At 36.8% G+C, this 20,379-nt stretch overlaps 1 protein-coding gene across 1 annotated transcript; it reads left to right on the plus strand.

Annotated features, from left to right (window-relative positions):
- The first annotated feature begins 186 nt into the window (after nucleotides 1–186).
- LOC139724023 (histidine ammonia-lyase-like) lies at nucleotides 187–20,379 on the plus strand. Its single transcript, XM_071635222.1, has 20 exons — nucleotides 187–415; nucleotides 1,166–1,250; nucleotides 1,603–1,633; nucleotides 2,754–2,828; nucleotides 3,506–3,578; nucleotides 6,136–6,202; nucleotides 7,038–7,201; nucleotides 11,161–11,300; nucleotides 12,199–12,246; nucleotides 12,807–12,858; nucleotides 13,283–13,378; nucleotides 14,230–14,384; nucleotides 15,165–15,245; nucleotides 16,001–16,066; nucleotides 16,820–16,898; nucleotides 17,296–17,382; nucleotides 18,132–18,266; nucleotides 18,711–18,819; nucleotides 19,863–19,932; nucleotides 20,239–20,379. Exons 1-20 carry the CDS (start codon nucleotides 187–189, stop codon nucleotides 20,377–20,379), a joined length of 1,983 nt encoding a protein of 660 aa, XP_071491323.1.

Raw genomic sequence — 20,379 nt, forward strand, 5'->3', positions numbered from 1 at the left:
TAAATGCGAGGACGCATGTGTTCAGTCCCGTCCAATACGCCTATTGTAGCTCAGACAACAGTGATGCGTGATCTCTTGGAGTGAGCGCAGTACAAAAGTTCAGTTCATCGAGATTATTAAGGCCCATAACCACGATACCTTTGATCTTGAGCTGCTATACATACCATAAACGTTTGGCAACCAGCTATGAAAGTCAGAGCGAGACTGCGTGGAGAATGGATCCTTATCCCGTGCAAGAGCAACAAAAATACGGTGGACTGGTTGGGGAAGGAAAGTCTTTCGCGGTACCGTACGATGAAGAACTATGTCGTGGAGGATGAGGTAGTCGAAGTCAGGAAGGCCCAATGTAGATCCCTACTGTATGCCAACGACTTTCTGACCGACGTCCTGGAAGAGATCGACTTTGTTCACATTGGTAAGAATAAGTTTCGCTCTAGTTTGAAATTCTCTCAGATAGAATTAAATCACGATAATTATGGACTGCTCCCACAATACGTGTGACGATAAACGATCGTAATGATAAGCAAAGCAAAGGAGCAAAATGAACACCAATAACTTTAATGATAATGAAAATGACATTGCATGTTAATAGGAATGATAATGACCATAGACAACGATCAGGGGTAGCTACAGTGTCAGTGTTCGCAAAAGCAGATGACGGTGCTATCTCCCAGCACTGACGGAACCATGTCAGTATAACAGACTTATATCAAGAGTGGTAGTGCTGGTAGGATATCTCATGCAACCAGAATTCAAACCAAGCAGCTCTTAGCTCAAGAGTGAATAATTTCATTCATATAGATACATAGATCCATAGATAGCTAGATAGATAGATAGATAAAGATTATAGATTTGAATATGATCTGCATACACATACAATAAGTAGATTTATATCATACTGTCATACAAGTCATTTATTATAAATTATGTCATGACATAATTCATGATAAAGATATCAGGAACGGCAAGATTAGAATAATGTTTCTACGGAAATAACCTTTCAATTAAAGCTACATTTCATTCACAATGATGTATTCCTTTTAAACTGCACACACCATGGTGTTCAAAAGTGCAACACAGAGCATTGTATGGGTTACACTGCAACTATTATTGTCTCTGTACTGCTTTTATACCTGTGCTGTGTGTATATAACTCTGTCTTGCAGTACTGAAGACTGATAAGACGAGTTTGGATGTCGGATTGTCGGATTGTCTCGGTGCTGACTACACTTCTGCTATTACAGAAGCTATGTATCCTTGATCTTGATACATAAACAAGTCCTAGATTTCATGTCTCCTGTTTTTTGTTTGTTTGTTTGTTTGTTAACTGTAGAGCGCCTTGCAGAAACTGAAGCATTCACTTTCTTCTATTTATAGCAGGTAAATTGAATAGTTCTGAATGTCCACAGGAAAAAATGAATAATTGAATAAGTCTTCATTGTTATAGGATTTAATTTCTTTGTTGTCGTCGTTGAAAATATCGGACACTATTTATTCCCGTGATGCCACTTAAAATAAATACAAGTATCGTTCCTACAACTGTCTGCAGCACACCAGTGGAATTAGAATTCAAACCTTAATAATGTTTACCAATTTTTACCAGATTGCTTGAAAATGGAGTATGCAGTAAGCCGGTAAGTTTGTGATTTCTGCTTTGTCTTTGTTCCACAGTCATTCCACAGTGTCACACGTCATTATTATTGCATGCATGCTTCTTACACAATACATGCCTCGAACCTCGCCAAATTTTACTCACACATTCATGTTCTATTACGTCTGCCAAAACTTATACTGGCAACGGAAATATTTCGTATATGGTATGAAAATGATATTCTATCATATTACTATTATAGTATAGTAAAGTATACTCATTATATCATTATTATGTTATAATAACACATCATGATATCATATTCAAACACGTGTACCGGTAAAAAATCCCGTATAAGACTCAATCATCATTGTTCCCTCGTCATCTAGGTAAACGGTATAATACTGGTGATATTAAAAATGTTTGACTGTTTGTGTAATTTTCAATTCAAAACGGAAAGGCATGAGCATGACTTATTGATGATATTAATGTTTGAGGATAATGTACTGTAATCCTATAGTCAATACTATATGAGTTCTCTCATGAACTAAATCTATATCGATTCATGTGACAGTAACATATAGAATCTGTAAATGATTTGGACATAAACGCCATTGTTAATGGAGGTAGTTATATTTTTTAACAAAATTTATGTTTCGCAACGTACACTATTTTCAAAAGAATGGTCCACATTTTTTACAAGAATTAAGAACATAGGGGCCTATACACAAAGATCCATATATAACGATTCAACAGTCCTTTATATTATGATATATAGTGCGAGAAGAAGAGCAATCGTGGACGTAGCTAGGGTCAACGTGCGTGTTTATTGGTGCTATAAATGGTCGAGACCCCTTCTCGCAGTCTAATGAAGAGTTTGTTCGCAAAAACCGATAAGTCCATATTTGCCAAATGGAGATATTTGCGATTAAGGCCAAGAAAAATAAAGAGAATAATTTGAAAATATTTGCTTCTTTTGACCATAACTTCAAAAATGTACCTTTACATGTAGTGACCAATATATCATTTAGAATGTGTTATTTTATACTTTATGACAGAGACCGTACTTCAAAATCTTGAAAAAATGGACTTATTGGTTTTTGCAAACAAACTCTTCATATATAAATGTGTGTGATTATTTGTATGTGCTATTATAATTCAAGACTATTTACCTGGATGGCTGCAGCCTCAAACCAGAGGAGCTTGTTCGTCTGGGTCGTGGAGGTCATACCATTGAGGTAAGTCATAATCCTATATACATCTCATCAGTGGAGTATAAGTATGGGCCAAACATTCGCTTTGTTTCTTACAAATCTGAAGAAAAAATAAAATTGTATTACATGATGAGCGAGATACATGGCATAGTTGAAGTCAATCTCTTTAATTCTTGCCTGGTATTCAATACTGATATTGGATAGCTCATACACCGACTACCGTTGATATACTAAGTGTATTAAACGTCCTTTCAATCAGCTAGGCCCATTGTGACATCAACCTTTGTGTACTTTGTTCATGTTGTTAGGCATCCTCCTGGTTTGTGATATAACTGCTAAAATCTAAATGATTTCAGGTAAAGGCGTGCTTTCATGTACGCAGGAAATCGCAGTCAATTTTCCTGGGATGCGTGATAGTGCGGTTGGTGTATTTATAATTATGCATGATGAATATCATGACCTTTGAATGACAAAGAAATAAAAAAGACGCACATAATAATTTAGATAAGGCAATAACAGAAGTGCCTCTCAAATCTTTATCTGTCTGTAACAATTTATCGTTTGAATTTAGTTCAAGTAGATGTCACTTCCTCCGCGCACATTTAAGTAGATTTAGACATGTATTGTTATTATAAAACTGTAAGCATGTTGGCCTTCCGTATCGAAAAGAAATGTAACGTCTTCGTTTTCTTACACCATAGCTGACTCCAGCAGCATGGAAGAATGTTGCAAAAGCTCGAGACATGGTTGATCGAATCCTGAGTGAAAACAAAGGTAACGGCATGCTGTAGATATTGTGAGAAGATTAGCATAATCATAGTTTGGCTCTCTTTGTCCAAAAAAAAAAAAAAAAAAACACACACACACAACAACAACAACAACAATCGTTTGTCGGTTATAGAATTCGTGGATAGATAGATAGATAGATGGGTAAATAGATAGATAGATAGATAGATAGACAGATAGGTAAATAGATAAATAGATAGGTGCCTAAATAGATAAAGATAGATAAATTTAAATTGTTGCGAGTTACACAAAGCGTCAACATAATTATGCACTTATGCAGGAATTAGCATAATACCCCATGTACAATGTACATCATGTAATTTTGCAATTACATTGCAAAAAAGCAAACATACACCTTTTTTTATAGCAAGAAGGTATAGGTTCGCCTAATTTGGCAGTGAATTTCTTTCCCAAAAGATGCAAACCATGCATGTACACATGTGTTGCACTTTACATCTGATGATTACTGCTGAGTTAATACTAGATGGATAGTTGTTAAACATAATTATGCAGAAATGTATAATATTTCAAGTTAGATATAGGCTTCCAGTTAAAAACAAACAAACGACAGAAGTACGGCAAAAAACCTGAGATTCTCAGGAATCATATTATATATCACTTCATCACTGCCAGGAATTGTAACATGCCAATCTAGACTACCGACGACTGGATTAAGGATCATGTAATCTACCACCAACGTTTTTTTTTTTCTCGTCACACCGAATGTCACTAAGCTAAATAGAGACGCTGAATCTACTACTGGCGTTATTTCGTTTTTAATTTTATGCTTATTTTGGGGGATATTGTGGTTGTAGAAACCACCACTTTTTTTTTCCTCAACTGTACTCAACGATGGCAAATGGATTGACGTCAAAGAAGATTCACACTACAGAGGTCTTCTGATGTGAACTGAGTAATGCCTAATGCAGAATTTGTCGTGTGTGTGTGTGTGTGTCTGTTGGTGAGGATATCTATCTATGCTCTTTCGGTTCATAACTGATCATATTCAACTTATTAGGCATTATGGTATTCATTGCAGATTTCACTCCTATAAAGATATTGTTCTTCTGTTACTTGTTCCTCTGCTGACTATCTTTCTCTCGGTATTATGTTTGGAATTCTTTGTCAGAATACATTTTAGTGCAGATCACAATGCCGATTCACTGATCCAGAATGAGCTGCAAGTTTTACTCGTAAATAACATTATCGTACTCCATATACTTGAATCTACACCTGCAATGTTATGGTCTCCGCCCATGCAATGATAACTCTACACGCCGCAACGGTCTTTGAGGTGTACTCTACATGCAACATTAATCTGTTCTGGGCCGGCGCAACCGGGATGCTATGGCCGGGACCTGACTCAAATATATTTTTTAAACATGCCCGAAAATCTCACTAATGTGTTTGTCAGTTTATGGTTGCCATGGCAACCAGCAGTGTTGGACATGGCTTAAAGAAATAATCAAAATGTTCGCAATAAAACTTGATGTAAAGTCACCAAATTTGGTTGAAATTTGATTAAGACCGTAGGAGTGGCAAATAAAAATATGGAAGGGGTGCATTGTGCTCCCCCCCCCCTTGGGCTTTACCATGGGTAGCAGTGATAAAAAATTTTCGAGTTATCACATTTGATACATGTTTATATCTCAGTTGTATCACAAAGTATCCTACCGTATAAAAAAAATCCCCCAAAAGCAACAAATATGAGGAGATATCACTAAATTTCTCAATAAACCATAAAAGTAGGCGGTTTATTGTTAAAACAATTTTGGTAAAACTATTGTTCACATGTTTTATACCGGTATTTCAGAATACTTGATATTGATTATTGCTCATTATCATTATCATTATCATTATTATCACTATCATTAATATTCTATTATCATTATTATTATTATTATTATTATTATCATTATCATTATTATTATTATTACATTGGTGTTTGTTTTTTTATCTGAAAATGGCAAAAAAAAAATGGCTTTAAGACAGGGGAAATCAGAATGCGTTGTTTTGTCTGCGACACACTTTGCACCGGAGAATATTTCCGACTTATCACAACCCGGTAAAGTGAGATACGTTGTATCGTGCACCAGCGAAAATAATGCCGGTAGTTCTGATGCCTGTTCTTTTCATCATCTTTCCCGTATAACAACAGCGCTGTGTGTGTACATTATAGCTGATCGAACTTCAACAAGAGAGATGTATCTCTTGCCATGTATTCTCACATATCTTTTTAACTGTTATTACTAGTACCTGACCAGTTATTTTGATATGTAATGATATTGACTGATCAGTTGAATGCGCGAACTGCATGGGCAAAGAGTTGATGAGAAACACGTTATACATTATAATATACACGCTCTACTGGTGTCTAATGCCTCGTGTTGCCAAATGCATAATGATGTAGGTGGTGCAGTGACACACATAGAAATGTGTAATGCTTGATTTAATTTTCCACACAATCTCTCCCTCTCTTTCCCTCTCTCCTTCCCCCCTCTTTCTTTTTTTTTCCTCTCTCTCTCTCTGCTGTTACTATCTGCAGTTTGCTATGGCATCAACACAGGAATAGGCAAGTTTGCAAGGGTAAAGATCGCCCCAGAGCAACTGAAGTAAGTCTGTGGGGAAAATGCTTATTTCAAAAGAAAGAAAGAAAGAAAGAAATGCACACAAACAGGCTGACGCAAAAGTGAATTTCAACTTCAGTTTTTACTAAATACGGTAATAAATCAAATAACAACTACAATATGTACATTATGTTCAGATCTTCCATACATCATGTTAACTATATAGTTTGTGTAATTTATATCATGAAAATTTGTTTCAAGTTGTGAACGAAATGCGTTGGGACTAGTCAAGAATTTAAACAGAAATTGCTTCAGCCTATACTTACAGGAACACTCCCCAAGCCCAAGGCGGTGCATCAAAACTTATTTGATGGCCAGAATCGTTTTCAAATGTATCAATGAGTTGTATCCAGATCAATTTAACATTATAACTAGAGAGCATTTAAGCATTGGAGGGTGAGGGTATATTATGCCGTAGTACCATTCGTTATTCCGAATTCAAGGGTCGTAATTCCGAAAATGAAATGTGGTTTGGAAGTCCGAAAGTTTGTTCAGCCGAAGACGAAATAAGGTTTGTTATTCTGAAGATTTGTTAATCCGAAAAAGAAAGAAAAAAAAGGTCCGTTACTCCGAAGTTTTGTCTATCCAAAAACGAAATGAAGTTCGTATTTCCGAATTTTAGTTATTTTAAGCACCTTAAGAAACATTATATCTGAAAACGAACCTTATTTCATTTTTGGATTAACGAAGCTTCGAAATAACGGACATTATTTCATTATCCGAATCACGAACCGTCGGAACAATGAATCTTTGGAATAATAGATATCATCCAAACGTACCCTGTCTCATGTTTAATGACTGCTTGGGTTGTTCTCCATAGAGAGCTACAAGAGAATATTGTAAGGTCCCACTGTACTGGTGTCGGTCAGCCCCTCTCCCCCGAGCACACCCGAACGCTCCTGGCTCTTCGGATCAACGTCTTGGCCAAGGGTCACAGCGGCATCTCTCTACGAGTCCTGCGTCGAATGATCGATGCCTTTAACGGTAAGGAGGGGGAAGCAAAACTTCTTCAAATGCTTGGGGGAAAAAATCTAACAAAACGGCCTTGTGAATCAGTAATATCCCTGTATGCCTTCTTTTCAGTCAGAATATGGGAATCCGCTTACAAGACTGATTTCTAAAGCAGGGAATATTTAGTTTGTGGCATATTTCTGTTTCCAAAATAATTATTGTGTTATTATCATGTATGTATACATTTTTATGCCTCCGCAAAGAAGTGGCCGGAGGCATTATGTTTTCGGGTCGTCCGTCCGTCCGTCCGTCCGTCCGTCCGTACGTCCGTCCGTCCGTCCGTACGTCCGTCCGTCCCGTTTTGTTTTTGTCGATATCTCAAGAACCGTGTGGTGGTTTTACATCAAACTTGGTATGAGGGTATATCCTTGGGGGATAATACTTTGTGTGGATTTTAGGGTCACAGGGTCAAAGGTCAAAGGTCAAAGGTCACAGGTTATTTTTTGAAAAAAAATTTGAAATTTCATGTTTTTCTCCATATGTCGCAAATGGTTCAAGGTATCTTCAAGTATATATGCTTGTACCGATGGGCAGTGATTATCTAGGGAAGTTGGGGGTCATGGGTCAAAGGTCAGGGGGTCAAAGGTCAAGGTCAACTCCTCAAAATATCACTACTTTCCTTAAAATGCAATATGCCTGAAGGTTTTTTTTTTTTTAACTTGATGTATGGCATGTATTACCCTATATATATTTTTGGGGAAGTCTCTTGCCAAAAGGTCAAAGGTCAAACGGTAAAAGGTCAAGTGAAAGTGCTAAATTGCACTTTTTCCTCCATATCTCGAAAGTAACTCAAGGTATCATCATGAAACTTACATATTTATGCATGTTCAACCTAACAGTGATTCTCTTTGGAACTGTGAGGTCAAAGGTCAAAGGCCAGGTTTAGATAATGCTATTTTCCCATTTGATACTGAAATTATACTTTTTCTCAATACCTTGAAAATTACTCAATGCATAAACTTATAAAAGGGTCAAAAGTCAAGTAAAAATCATCAGTTCCCCAAATACCTGCACTCTGACATTTTAATCATTCATCCAATTGAACCTAGTTCTAGGAAAGTGAACATTCAGCACATTTGTGTCAAACCTGTCATTTTAATATTTTGCCAATTGTGTGAAACTGTCATCACACATTGTCAAGACATTGTACTATAGACCTATTAGGAGAACCATGCATTATGGCGGAGGCATATCAGTAGCCGTAGCGATATATCTAGTTTAAAGGTAAAAGAACTTGTACTATACCTTTTGATATTGTAATATTGATATATGAGAAGTATGAAATACATTGAAATTGAATTTACATTGAATTGGACTTAATTTGCTTCATACTGACTTTCATCTACTAAATTTGCCATTACTACCCTTAAACATCTATACTGCCAATAAGTATTGATTTTATGACGTAACACAGCTGTGTTCTGAGGCTTGAGAGCTGTTTTGACTACTGTAAAAGTGGATATTTTCACGTGAGTAATTTTTCGCGCTTGGCAAGGTAAGATGAGTGTGGCATTTGTTTTTGACTCCGCTGAATCAAGACATGAACAACAGGAACATATAGCAAGAAATAAAAAAATCGTGTGCTTTTTTCGCACTGGTTTCTGGTTACGCGAAATGGGCAAAAACTTCAGCACTGCGAAGATTTTCCACTTTTAAAGTATTTTGTTTGTAACAGGCTGGTTACCAGTCTAATGATGAACACTAAAAATAATGCGACATTTTATTTGCAAGTGACTATTCAGGTCCAACACTGATTTTAACGGTAAGCTGCCAATGTGGGAGCATGTTCGTTTGTGTGCAGAGTTTAGGCACCATCCTATTTTGATTCAATTCAATTCATTTCATTTCTATTCAAATGATGCACTCATTCAGTTATCATCTTCTTCAGTGAATGAAAATGTCTGTCCTTCAGGCTATGTGAAAGGTTCAAAAATTCCCTTTTCAACTCGAGTATTACGTTTTGGTCCATCAAACCTGTTTTGATGAGGGTTATTATGGGTTGCCATAGCTAGAATTCTGCGTGTTCACAACCGTACAACTCGTTTGTTCATTGAATCAGTGGCGGAAACATGCTCCTCCGTTACCCCACGGATTGTTATTGCATGGTGAAAGTCTAGAAGTTTATTGCGAATATTACTATACACACCGTGCGTCGTAGAGTGTTATGACTGAATACAAACCATCGTACATCTGAGAATACATCACTCCCTGTCTCGTGTCAAGTGGGAACTTCACTTCATGTTCACAATCAACATGTTCACAGTCATGTTCACTTCCATTAATTGAATAAACTCAAACAAACAAGGTCTTTCATCACATGTTAATTCAAAATGCCATGCAGTGTTAAAGTAATTACCGTGTTTTGTGCAAAAGATCTATTGGTCACAGTCAGTTGATGATGAATAAAAACGATAAAGGCGATGACGTCATATAGCGTCCCGAGCCTCTCAAACATTACATTTTGTCAAAGGTTTGGAGATAGATGATATAGGCCCAGTTTATATCATCTGTTAAAAACTATGGACCAATAAACATCCCCCTTTATAGAGTCATCATTGGTTAGTTGTTAAAAACTATAGAAAAATGTCATGTGACGACTATAGTCATTTTTTCTTCTCGATTTCATGTTAAAAGCAAACTAGAAACGTTGCAGAAGATTTGTGTGCATTGTCACGACATCTATAGTGGCCTATACGTCATGTAATACACGTCTGTGCCTGTGACTGATGGTACCGCTGTTCCAGGGAAAAAAAAACAAAAAACAAAAAACAAACGGACAAATGTGAAAAACATTAAGAATTTCACAGCATTTTCATTGGCGATTGCCTGATTTTATTTTACTCTGTTTATCAAAGACACGGTAGCTTGCATAGAGTGAATTGTCATTTCAATACATGTTAGTGAATATGGGCTCCAGTTACTGTCATATATCCCAACAATCTGGAACAGACTTATAGTAATGGTAGATTACCTGTCAATTCACACACTCTAACTTGAAAGGTTAGCTATGTAACTTTCATTCCATTCCATCTTATACCCAGTAATGCATAATTATTTTCTTTGTATCAGGATCCTGGTAAGTTCTTCTTCTTCTTCTTCTTCTGATCAAGTCTGCCTCCTTCAATAGGCTGAAGATTCTTGCAGACTGTGCTATTTACATCATAATACAGTTTATTTACAGATATTTACAAGCGCATAGAAAATTTGAAGAAAATAACTAGCCACTGTGATCAACCGTTAGTCGGTTTCGGAATGATCCCACAGATGGCGCTGAAACAATTTCTTACGACAGAGAATTCCAGTTCCTTACAGTTCTCGGAAAGAACGAATGGCGATGCGATTCAGTTCTCGAGTATAACTTCCTGATCTTGCTGATAGGAATGTGGTTGCGAGGTTCTCGTCAGCTGAGTAACCTGTTTAATACTATAGTCCTGTGCTGAAAGTTATAGGCCTGTATATTTACCAATATTATTTTAAGTAATTGCCCTATAAGTATACTGGTATATCATCTATGTTGCTGTTATCAGAGGTATTAACATTGCCATATTGTCATGATATCGCTCTTCACCATTTATGTCGACGCACTCACACCCATGTGAAATAACTGGCTTTTTTCTGAACTTTTTCCTCTATCACGTGATTTGTCGGTTATGAATGTCTATAGTCTACGTGCAGTTGAATTTCCAGAATTAATTGCTCCGTAAGAGCTCTTCTAAAGCCGCTGAAGTGGTCTTTTAATGGAGCTGCAACACAATAACACGTCGGTCTTATGCCAAAAGGCCCTTAACACATAGACTTACAGTGCTGTATAGCTCCATGGTTTATTCGCCTGAAATCAGAGAAAGAGAAAAAGAGAGATGTGGATGGCTAATGAAATTCTACAATTTATTTGTTTGTTTATCTGCCCCCTCCCTCCCCCCCCCCCCCCCCAGCTTCCTGTCTGTCTGTCATCCCTTGTAAGGGAACTGTTGGGGCCAGCGGAGACTTGGCTCCTTTGTCGCACCTCGCCCTCGGCCTCATGGGAGAAGGCAAAATGTGGAGTCCTAAGAGCGGATACGCTGAGGCTAAAGATGTGAGTTGATGTGTGTTGCGTTGAGCATACCGAAACGAACTGGATCTCTCAGAACTACTGAAGAGTTTTACCTCAAAACGACGTAACTCTAACCATGTTTAAAGGGTGTGTACAGTTCTGGTCGAGGTGAGGATTTAGCTTTTAAAGTTTTGCGAGATATTCAGAAACCATTCTATGAGATGTCAAAGAGCATGTAGTTCTAAGGGGTATCAAAAGTTTATTTGATGAAAATCGGTTTTGAAATGGCTGAGATATCCAAAAACAAGGTAAAACAAAGAGATCCTAATAAAGTTGTGGCATGTCGCCTTTTATTATTAGCACTTTTTTTTTTGGATATCTCAGTCATTTGAAAACCAATTTTCATCAAATAAACGTTGAATCCTTCTTAAAATTACATGCTCTTTCATATTTCATAAGAGCTTTCTCATTATCTCACTTAGGAATGTTCAAAACATGAATCCTCACCATAACCAGTACTGTACAGTCCCTTTAAAGTTGAGGTTATTATTTGCGATTAAAGCTGCCAAAAAACAGAGAAAAATAATACCAAACAAAAATGAATATGTGGGTTTTGTTTCATCATAATTTCAAGAACATTCCTTGTTATGTTAAAGGTATAATAATAAGGTATTGTTAAAGAAATGTTTTACTTTGTTCTATCTGACGAAGGACTGGGTGTGTAGTTCTTTAATGTTTGAAAATTATGTTTAGCTAATTTAGCGATGAAAATATTTAATTCTCTTCTCAGGGCGCTCTGTTCTCTTCCTTTCGAAAAAAAAAACCCAACCACTTAAATAACACAGAAACTTATTCAAGTTATGGACTCACTCTGTAAATTATGATAATCTAAACTATGTAACCATTTCCTCTTTGTACGTTGCTATTATAAATTACGTAGGTCCTTGAAGCTCATGGACTGACGGCGATTGAACTTGGGCCTAAAGAAGTAAGCGAAATTCCCATTTTAACAGAGAAATTTTAGATTACATCACAAGGACAGCTCAGGTCTTTATATTTAAAGAAAATATGAAACAAATTACGCATTGAAAGTTGATGTATAATCGAGTGTTATGATGGATCAAGAAAGTTAGGGACTTAGCAATCCGAATGATTAGCTTGCAATCTTTCCTTACTGACCTCACGCAATCAATAATCAGGGCTATTGCAATGAAATTGTCAATATATGAGGTGGAAATGTGTACCACCATAATCATATAGACAAGATATTCGGGCCAGTATACTAATCGGTAATCATAAAACATTATTTGGTGTTGTTATCAACGAGTAGCCTAGGCCTACTGATTTGTGTTAAAGTGGTGTTGTCTTGGGTGAGCAGTCTGGGGTTCATGTGGGGATTCACGTGGTTCTTTATTTTAAACATATACGTACAAATAGATTGGCCTTGTTGACATTATTAGGCTGTCTGGGGTTTTTTTTCTAGGGTTTTGTCGATGATTATAACTGAAATATTGCCAACCATTTTTTGTTTGTTTTTGTTTTGCTCAGGGCGTTGCTTTAATCAACGGTACTCAGATGATCACATCCCTTGGGGCAGAAGGTATGATCCCATAAAAAAGATAAAATGATAGCAACAATAACAAAATGCACAAAAAGAGCAAATTACTTCTTTTCAGCTTTAGTATAGAATTTGTTTGAATCCGGTAAGCGTCAAGAAAAAAAAAACATGACACAAGGCGCTTAACCACCCCCTCAACTCTTTTTAGATAGAATGTTGAGAGCTCTCACAAACACACACACGCACACACACACACACACACACACACAGAGAGGAAGGTCACTATAACGTATTCCGCCAAATGGCAATAATAGGCTTCATGTTAAAAAAATAAGAAAAGTAACAGTCAGAGCATTAGCTGAATCTCGTATTCTTTATACTATTACATGTACTTCAGATATTTTGTGGTAATCATTCGTTCACGTGGTATAATAATCATTTTAAATTATGCTTTTTGTTTCTCAAGCTGTGACGAGAGCATACAATATCGCTCGCCAGGCAGACGTTGTCGCCGCCCTCACCCTGGAAGTGCTGAAAGGAACAACGACTGCTTTTGACAGCTGTAAGACATTTTTACACACACTCACTCACACTCACACACACACACACACCCACACTATATATGTTGATGATATATATATATATATATATATATATATATATATATATAATATCATCAACAACAAAATGAAAGTTCATTCAGTATTCACCAACAGTTTATTTCGGCACACACATTTTCGAGCGATTCGCTCTTTCTTTCGCTCGAAAATTTGTGTGCCGAAATAAACTGTTGGTGAATACAGTATGAATTTTTGTTTCAGTTTTGTTTTTGATGATATTATCACGCCAACACGTGGACAACTTACTCAATATAATATATATATATATATATATATATATATATATATATATACATGTTAATTCAGTTACATTGAAATCAAATTTACTGTGTGTAACTTTAAAACCGACTTTGGCAACTTACAGCAATGATGTAAACTGGCTGTGCGTCGTCGTGTGTTTGGTGTTAGCAGCACCTTATCATTATACACTGCGTTGAGACTATCACTTAAGGTATTTTGTGGAACAATCATAATCGTATCACGATGATAAAAGAGAGGATGAAATTATACATTATACATTACGGGCAAATCACTTCTTATTTGAAACTGAACAGAACATCTTAGTATCTTTTTACCCTGTCAAGCGTCTATTCATGATTGTTATGTAAGAAATTACACTCCACCGTGATACTACTCTTTATCACTGTTTATCTTGAATTATTGTCAAATTTGGCTAACATACATTTCAAAAAAATGCAAGAAATTACACTCCGTTGTGATACTACTCTTTATCTTGAATTAATTTGAGTATTGGATAACATGCATTTCATAAGTTTCTTCATCTAACCTTAAGGTATCCATCGCACTCGGCCCCACAAGGGTCAAGGAATCGTGGCTAGACGCTTCAAGTCACTTCTCCACTCCGAGATCCATCCTTCTGAAATCTCAGTCAGCCATCGCTTCTGTGACCGCGTGCAGGACTCCTACACACTCAGGTGCTGTCCACAGGTAAAATTATTACATAATTTCATAATTTCATAATTTAAACCTCTCACCGCTTGGCCGGGTAGTTTGTCTGCATGGTTACTTTGATTTGGCTTCACATTGTGCGATGTGATGAGCAGTAACATTGCAACTTTAATCGCATGTCGGCTGATATAAAAGTCATATGATTATTATAATGAAGTTTTCGCCATCTACTAAAAAACGCGTGATATTCTTTATTCCAAAGCTTCATTGATCCGAAAATAGAATAAGGTTTGTTATTCCAAAGGTTCGTTGATCAGAAAATGAAATGAGGTTTGTTATTTCATACGCAAATGAAACAAAGTTATTTCACACGCATTCTAAAGGTTCATTTATCCGAAATGAAAAGGTTCGTTTTTCCGAAGGATTGTTAATCCGAAAACGAAAAGAAGGTGCCCTTACAAACCTTCGGAATAGCTAACAGCTAACCTCGTTTTGTTTGTTTGGTGTTTTGTTTTGTTTTGTTTTGGTTTTGTTTTTTTTTTGGGGGGGGGGGGTGGGCGGGGGTGAACGAACCTTCGGAATAACGAAACGCATTTCATTTTTTGGATTCTTCATCTTCGGAATAACGAACTGTAACCGAAACCGTGTTGGTCGAGCAAGGTGCCTCATGTCGAACGTTTATTACTGAGAAGTAAATAGGTCAGCTTGGGTAATAATCCAATTCACTATAACTTACTTTCCATTGATCTATGCATTGTGTTGAAAGAACTTTAAGAACATGAGAGAATATTTCCTGATCAATTATTTCGCGGTGTTTAGGTCCATGGAGTCGCATGGGATACGATTGACTTTGTCCACGGCATCCTGTATACCGAGATGAACAGTGCTACGGACAACCCTGTATCCTTTTGTTTGAGATCAATCATCAACATCATGGCAGGGAAGTTTATCTTTCTAAAGTCATCTACGCCCCCTATGATTTATTAGAACTTTATACAAGGGCCTTTTTTCAGATCTGAAGGCGTGAGAAGATGTAAAAAGCTCTCCGTCATTTCCGGTTATTTGGAATTTCATAATACATTACTTTCTGTCGATCGAGTCCCTTTCATCATGCAACGTCAATGTTATGAACATGGATTGTATCTTTATAATACATATATACAGTTGATCTGGGCTTATTCTATTCATTTCAATCACTCTGGCTAACAATGGTCCAAAACAACGAAAATGTCATTTATGAAAAACTGTTTTCCATCATTGTGATTATTTACTATTTTGGTTGCCATGGCAAAGTGCATTGTTTCTTTTTTACGACATCATTCGTGTATATACTTTATATTGTATTTTAAAAAATCCTTTATCAGACGAGTGTAAGAGAAATGAAAAAAAATGGTATCACTTTGGATTATGTCAACTTTTTCTTTTCTTTTCTTTTTGATGATGGAAATAAATAAACTATTGAATTGAATTGAATTGAATATGAATAGCTAGATCTGTTCCTAAGTAAAAGGTAGGAAAAAGCAAGAATCAAAGTTGAAAATAACGACGAACTTATAAAGCAGACTGAGAAACAGAGAGAGATGAAAAACACGTATGGCTCTGGACTTTTTAATTTGAAAGAGTGAAATCTTTCCTTAATGCCAGACATTTTACAGCTTGTTTTCCCCGATCTGGGAGAGATCAAATCTGCTGGAAATTTCCATGGCGAATATCCGGCTAAGGTAAAGTATCTTTTCGTGGCCTGATGTGCCATCTGTATGTGGCTGTATCGAGTTCAATCACAATTCTGTCATGAGGTAATCGTTATTTTAACAACAACAACTACTACTATGTTTGTATGTTTGTAATGTCTATGATATGTATCCTATATTCTTTACCTGGTCGAATAAATAATAATAATAATAATAATAATAATAATAATAATAATAATAATAACTACTACTACAAAACCCACCTTGTATCTGTAACTGCAAAGCCAACACCTTAGCCGAAACGCTTACACCTACATTGAAATTGAAACAAAATGGATGTTATACTTATTCTGATTATGCTATGTGCAATGATACCTTTATTCCTGATATCACCCGGGAAGTACTTCTTGAAACATGTAGATGATGACGCAGTCTTCAAATCTGATTAATATACAATGCCTTCAAAATACCTTAAAGTTACTCATTTTTACCATTCTCACAGACGTAAACATCATGTGCTTTGCATCACACTCCATCCGTGGCTATAGGTCACCAACACTGTACACAGTATAATAATAAAAACCACCAAACCTGAATTAAGATCCAAAACAACTGGTCCCATTGCCCATGTACTGAATATCTATTTTTTCCTTTTAGATATATTGTACGCTTTCAAGACCGCAGACTTTGTCATAAGCATGAATTATATATTTCGTGAACAGGCGTTGACAATGGATAACAGTTCTGATGTAAAAGATCGCATTGTGTGTGAATTTCTTCCAGGCATTAGATTATCTTGCGATCGGAATCCATGAGCTGGCAAACATCAGCGAGCGTCGCATTGAACGACTGAACAACCCCCGTAAGACAAAGACTTCCGTGCTATATACAGATATACTTGAAACTTGTTTGCAGCAATTAAATCTTACGCACTGTTTTATTTAATCGATTTAGTTTAGTTTCTTTTCATTTCATTCTGTTATTCATTTCTGTGTTACAGCGTTGAATATTTTGTGTACATTGTAGTACCATAATGTTTACGCACAAAAATAAAGATATCATCGCACTTGTGCATGCTCTAACTATAGTTGTAGCCTTTATGCGGGGGACTGGTGTATGGCTCAATTTGTTGATTACGAGTATGTGATCGGAAGCTATTACAGCGAATGCGTTGTTTATGGTCCTTGTAGATTTCGCATCTACATGACATTGTAATGATCAGATAAAGCAAATAAATCTGTCCTATGTTTTCATGGCAGAATTGAGTGAGCTTCCTGCTTTCCTCACAAGAGAGCCAGGTCTCAATTCGGGTTTCATGCTCGCACACTGTACCGCCGCTGCTCTTGGTAAGTATATTGCAATGACGACCAGTCTTCACCATTGAATATTACAATGTATACTGATTAATTTTACATCATGCCAGTTCGGTGAGGATGATAAGAATCAAAGCACGTCAGAGCGAGAAAAAAAAAACATAAACAAAAAAACGAGAACCATCTTGGACTTAAAATGTTTTGACTCAATAACTACTTTATTAGTAACTTATCACTCTGCAGTGTGTAATCTTCTAAAGTTTTCAACCAGGTGGTTACCGGAAGCAGTCTGGAAATATTTAATGTTTATTTTGAAAATACTGGTGTCGTTGTCTTCGATATTCTATATTTCTTTAGACGATTAAGTTTGCCATCTGGCCATATAACTTGTACATTGAATAATACGTAAAGAGAATAAAAGAAAAAGCACACTTAACATGCTTTGTAATTCTAGGTGTCTGGGAAAGGAATAATCATATACGTGTAAGCGTTTTTACGAGAATTACCTATAGTACTATCACATTACAATGATAGGTGTATATCTGGGAGAGGACAAAATGCTAAGGAGCAAAAAAAAATGAAGCGTCAGTAAATTTAAATCATTGTTCCTCTGACGATATTGGACAATGTGAACGAAATGGGAACCGTTTACACATCTTCTTGTAATTTTACACTGCCTATTTCAACCTTTCCTATTAAAACATCGTACGATGTTTATCATAATTCTTCGTATTAATTAGTTAATTCCTTTCCTCGTCCATCTCTCACCCCCTTCCCACCAGTGTCCGAGAACAAGGTACTGACCCACCCCAGCTCTGTGGACTCTCTGTCGACCAGTGCTGCCCAGGAGGACCATGTCTCCATGGGGGGCTTCAGCGCCAGGAAGTGTCTGGAAGTGGTAGAGCATGTGGAGCAAGGTAGGTCTACTGATATGAAAACATCCATGAACATACATACACACAAACACACGTATATACATGCACAATAACACACAAACAAAGTCACACACTAAGATGCATCAAAATAAATGTGGTATGTTGTAAAAAAGGTAAACATCACACCATGCTCGCACACTTTATACAGTATCGACATACATACACACATACACATATTATGGACAATTGCACGCGACATACACACTCACACACACACACACACACATACTGATTCCAACGTTAGGCATTGCAGATACAGCCAACTCAGAAGTGTTACATGACAGTATTGCAGTTCGTGTGATAAATCAACACGAGCTTTATGGGCATTTTTTGTTAATAAATTATTATTGATTGCCGTTACAATCCGTGTTGAATCTCCTCAGGATTTAAGCTTATAGCTTCCTCTTTGTTCTTTCTTTTAATTAGTACTCGCCATTGAGCTGATGTGTGCTTGTCAAGGTATCGACTTACTTAGACCTCTGACCAGCACCCCTCCTCTCGAAGCTGTCCACAAGCTGGTCAGGAATGTGGTTGGGTAAGTCATGAAAAGCAACGCCTTCCACTCACCTGGTCCTTTTTTTTTCTTTCTCATACATACATACACACACACACACACACACACACACGAATATTTACGTCTATTTTTACCAAACAGAGGTACATGTAGGGAGATAGAAAAGAACTTGAGCCGAGATGTAAGGAATAAAAAAAAAAACCTATCCACTTGGTGTGCGCCAAATGCCGTTTTGGCGTCTTGGACTGGACGCAAAAAGCGACATCTGGCGTATACATTGTCCGTCTGCATAGCTGACTACCCCACCAACTGGCAAAGAGTGTGGTTAAGAAATAGTTTTGACAGAAGTGTCATCCTCTGAATCTCTCTCCGTCCCCTCCTCTCTCTCTCTCTCTCTCTCTCTCTCTCTCTCTCTCTTTGTCTCCCCCCCCCCTCACATACAAGTTGTTTATTTAGTAACTAATGCAGCATTACATATCGAAGAGAGATGAGTGAATTCAGAGAAAGACATCCCAAGATCCATTGCGGTGAGTCCTGGGAGCAAATGATAGGAGAATGTATGTCAATATTGTACGTGATAAATCAAAATCATCAGCAAAGACAATAATTATGTCGTATTAAAAACTCATGTTAAAAGTTCAGACGAATTGCACCCTACCCCGGAACATGTATATACTTACGTTTTTAATCTATCTGCCATGCTCTATACCAATCAGTTCAGTTTAGTTCAGTTCAGTTCAATTATTATCGTGTTTAGTTTCAATCCAACGGACAAGGTATCCTTGATTAATCATATGTTAACAATTTGTAATCAATATCTTTGTTGCAGCATTCTTTATCAAAAACAATTATAAGCAATTATAAACAATAAATGTATTAATGCACAAAGCAAGGGCTTTCTGCTTAAAAAAAAAGACAACACAAAGCAGAATTAAACAATACATGATTGTCCCAAATCGTTTTCACAGATGTTGTTCATTGCAACTGAAGATTGCTTACAAACACTACGAATAATTATACATGATATATCGATTGCTCCCTAAATTTCCCCTTTCTTTCCTCAGCTCTCTAGAGCGAGACAGAAATCTCGCCCCAGATATTGAAGTAATCAACAAGCTTTTGACGGAAAACAAAGTAAGTAATAATCACCTTTGATAAAAAACAAACAAACAAACAAACAAACAAACATTTCGCATCATTTTAAAACAATTACAAGGGACTGAATTGCCAAATGATAATTAAAACTGCATATCGCAACACAGCGTTATGACGATGTATAAAAGCGCGAGCTTATAGCCACACTTGTCCTGCAAAGAACATCAGGGACAATATATTTGATTTTAACTGTGATCTTATTGTTATTCTCTGTTTTAACGTGTTTCTGGAGGCGAAAACGATTGATGAGATCTTTTTAAAAGGTGTTAACTTTCCCTGTGACAGGTATGGGAAACTGTCATACCGTTCATCGAAAACTACGAATCGAAGATGTCCAAAGATATTGAGGTCCCCTCTCCAACGTCCAACACTTTCAATACCACTGACTGCTCCTTCTCAACAATCGCCAGCATATCAACTGCTTGA

This window comes from Diadema antillarum, unplaced genomic scaffold (assembly GCF_040938485.1).
Source record: "Diadema antillarum isolate AM-2024a unplaced genomic scaffold, OU_Dant_1.0 scf00000205, whole genome shotgun sequence".
In the NCBI taxonomy this organism is placed as follows: domain Eukaryota; kingdom Metazoa; phylum Echinodermata; class Echinoidea; order Diadematoida; family Diadematidae; genus Diadema; species Diadema antillarum.

Coding starts and splice junctions, on each gene's coding strand:
- LOC139724023 (XM_071635222.1), top strand. CDS start 187: ATGAAAGTCAGAGCGAGACTGCGTGGAGAATGGATCCTTATCCCGTGC. Junction 416..1,165: donor GATCGACTTTGTTCACATTG/GTAAGAATAAGT, acceptor TCTGTCTTGCAG/TACTGAAGACTGATAAGACG. Junction 16,067..16,819: donor ATGGCGAATATCCGGCTAAG/GTAAAGTATCTT, acceptor AATTTCTTCCAG/GCATTAGATTATCTTGCGAT.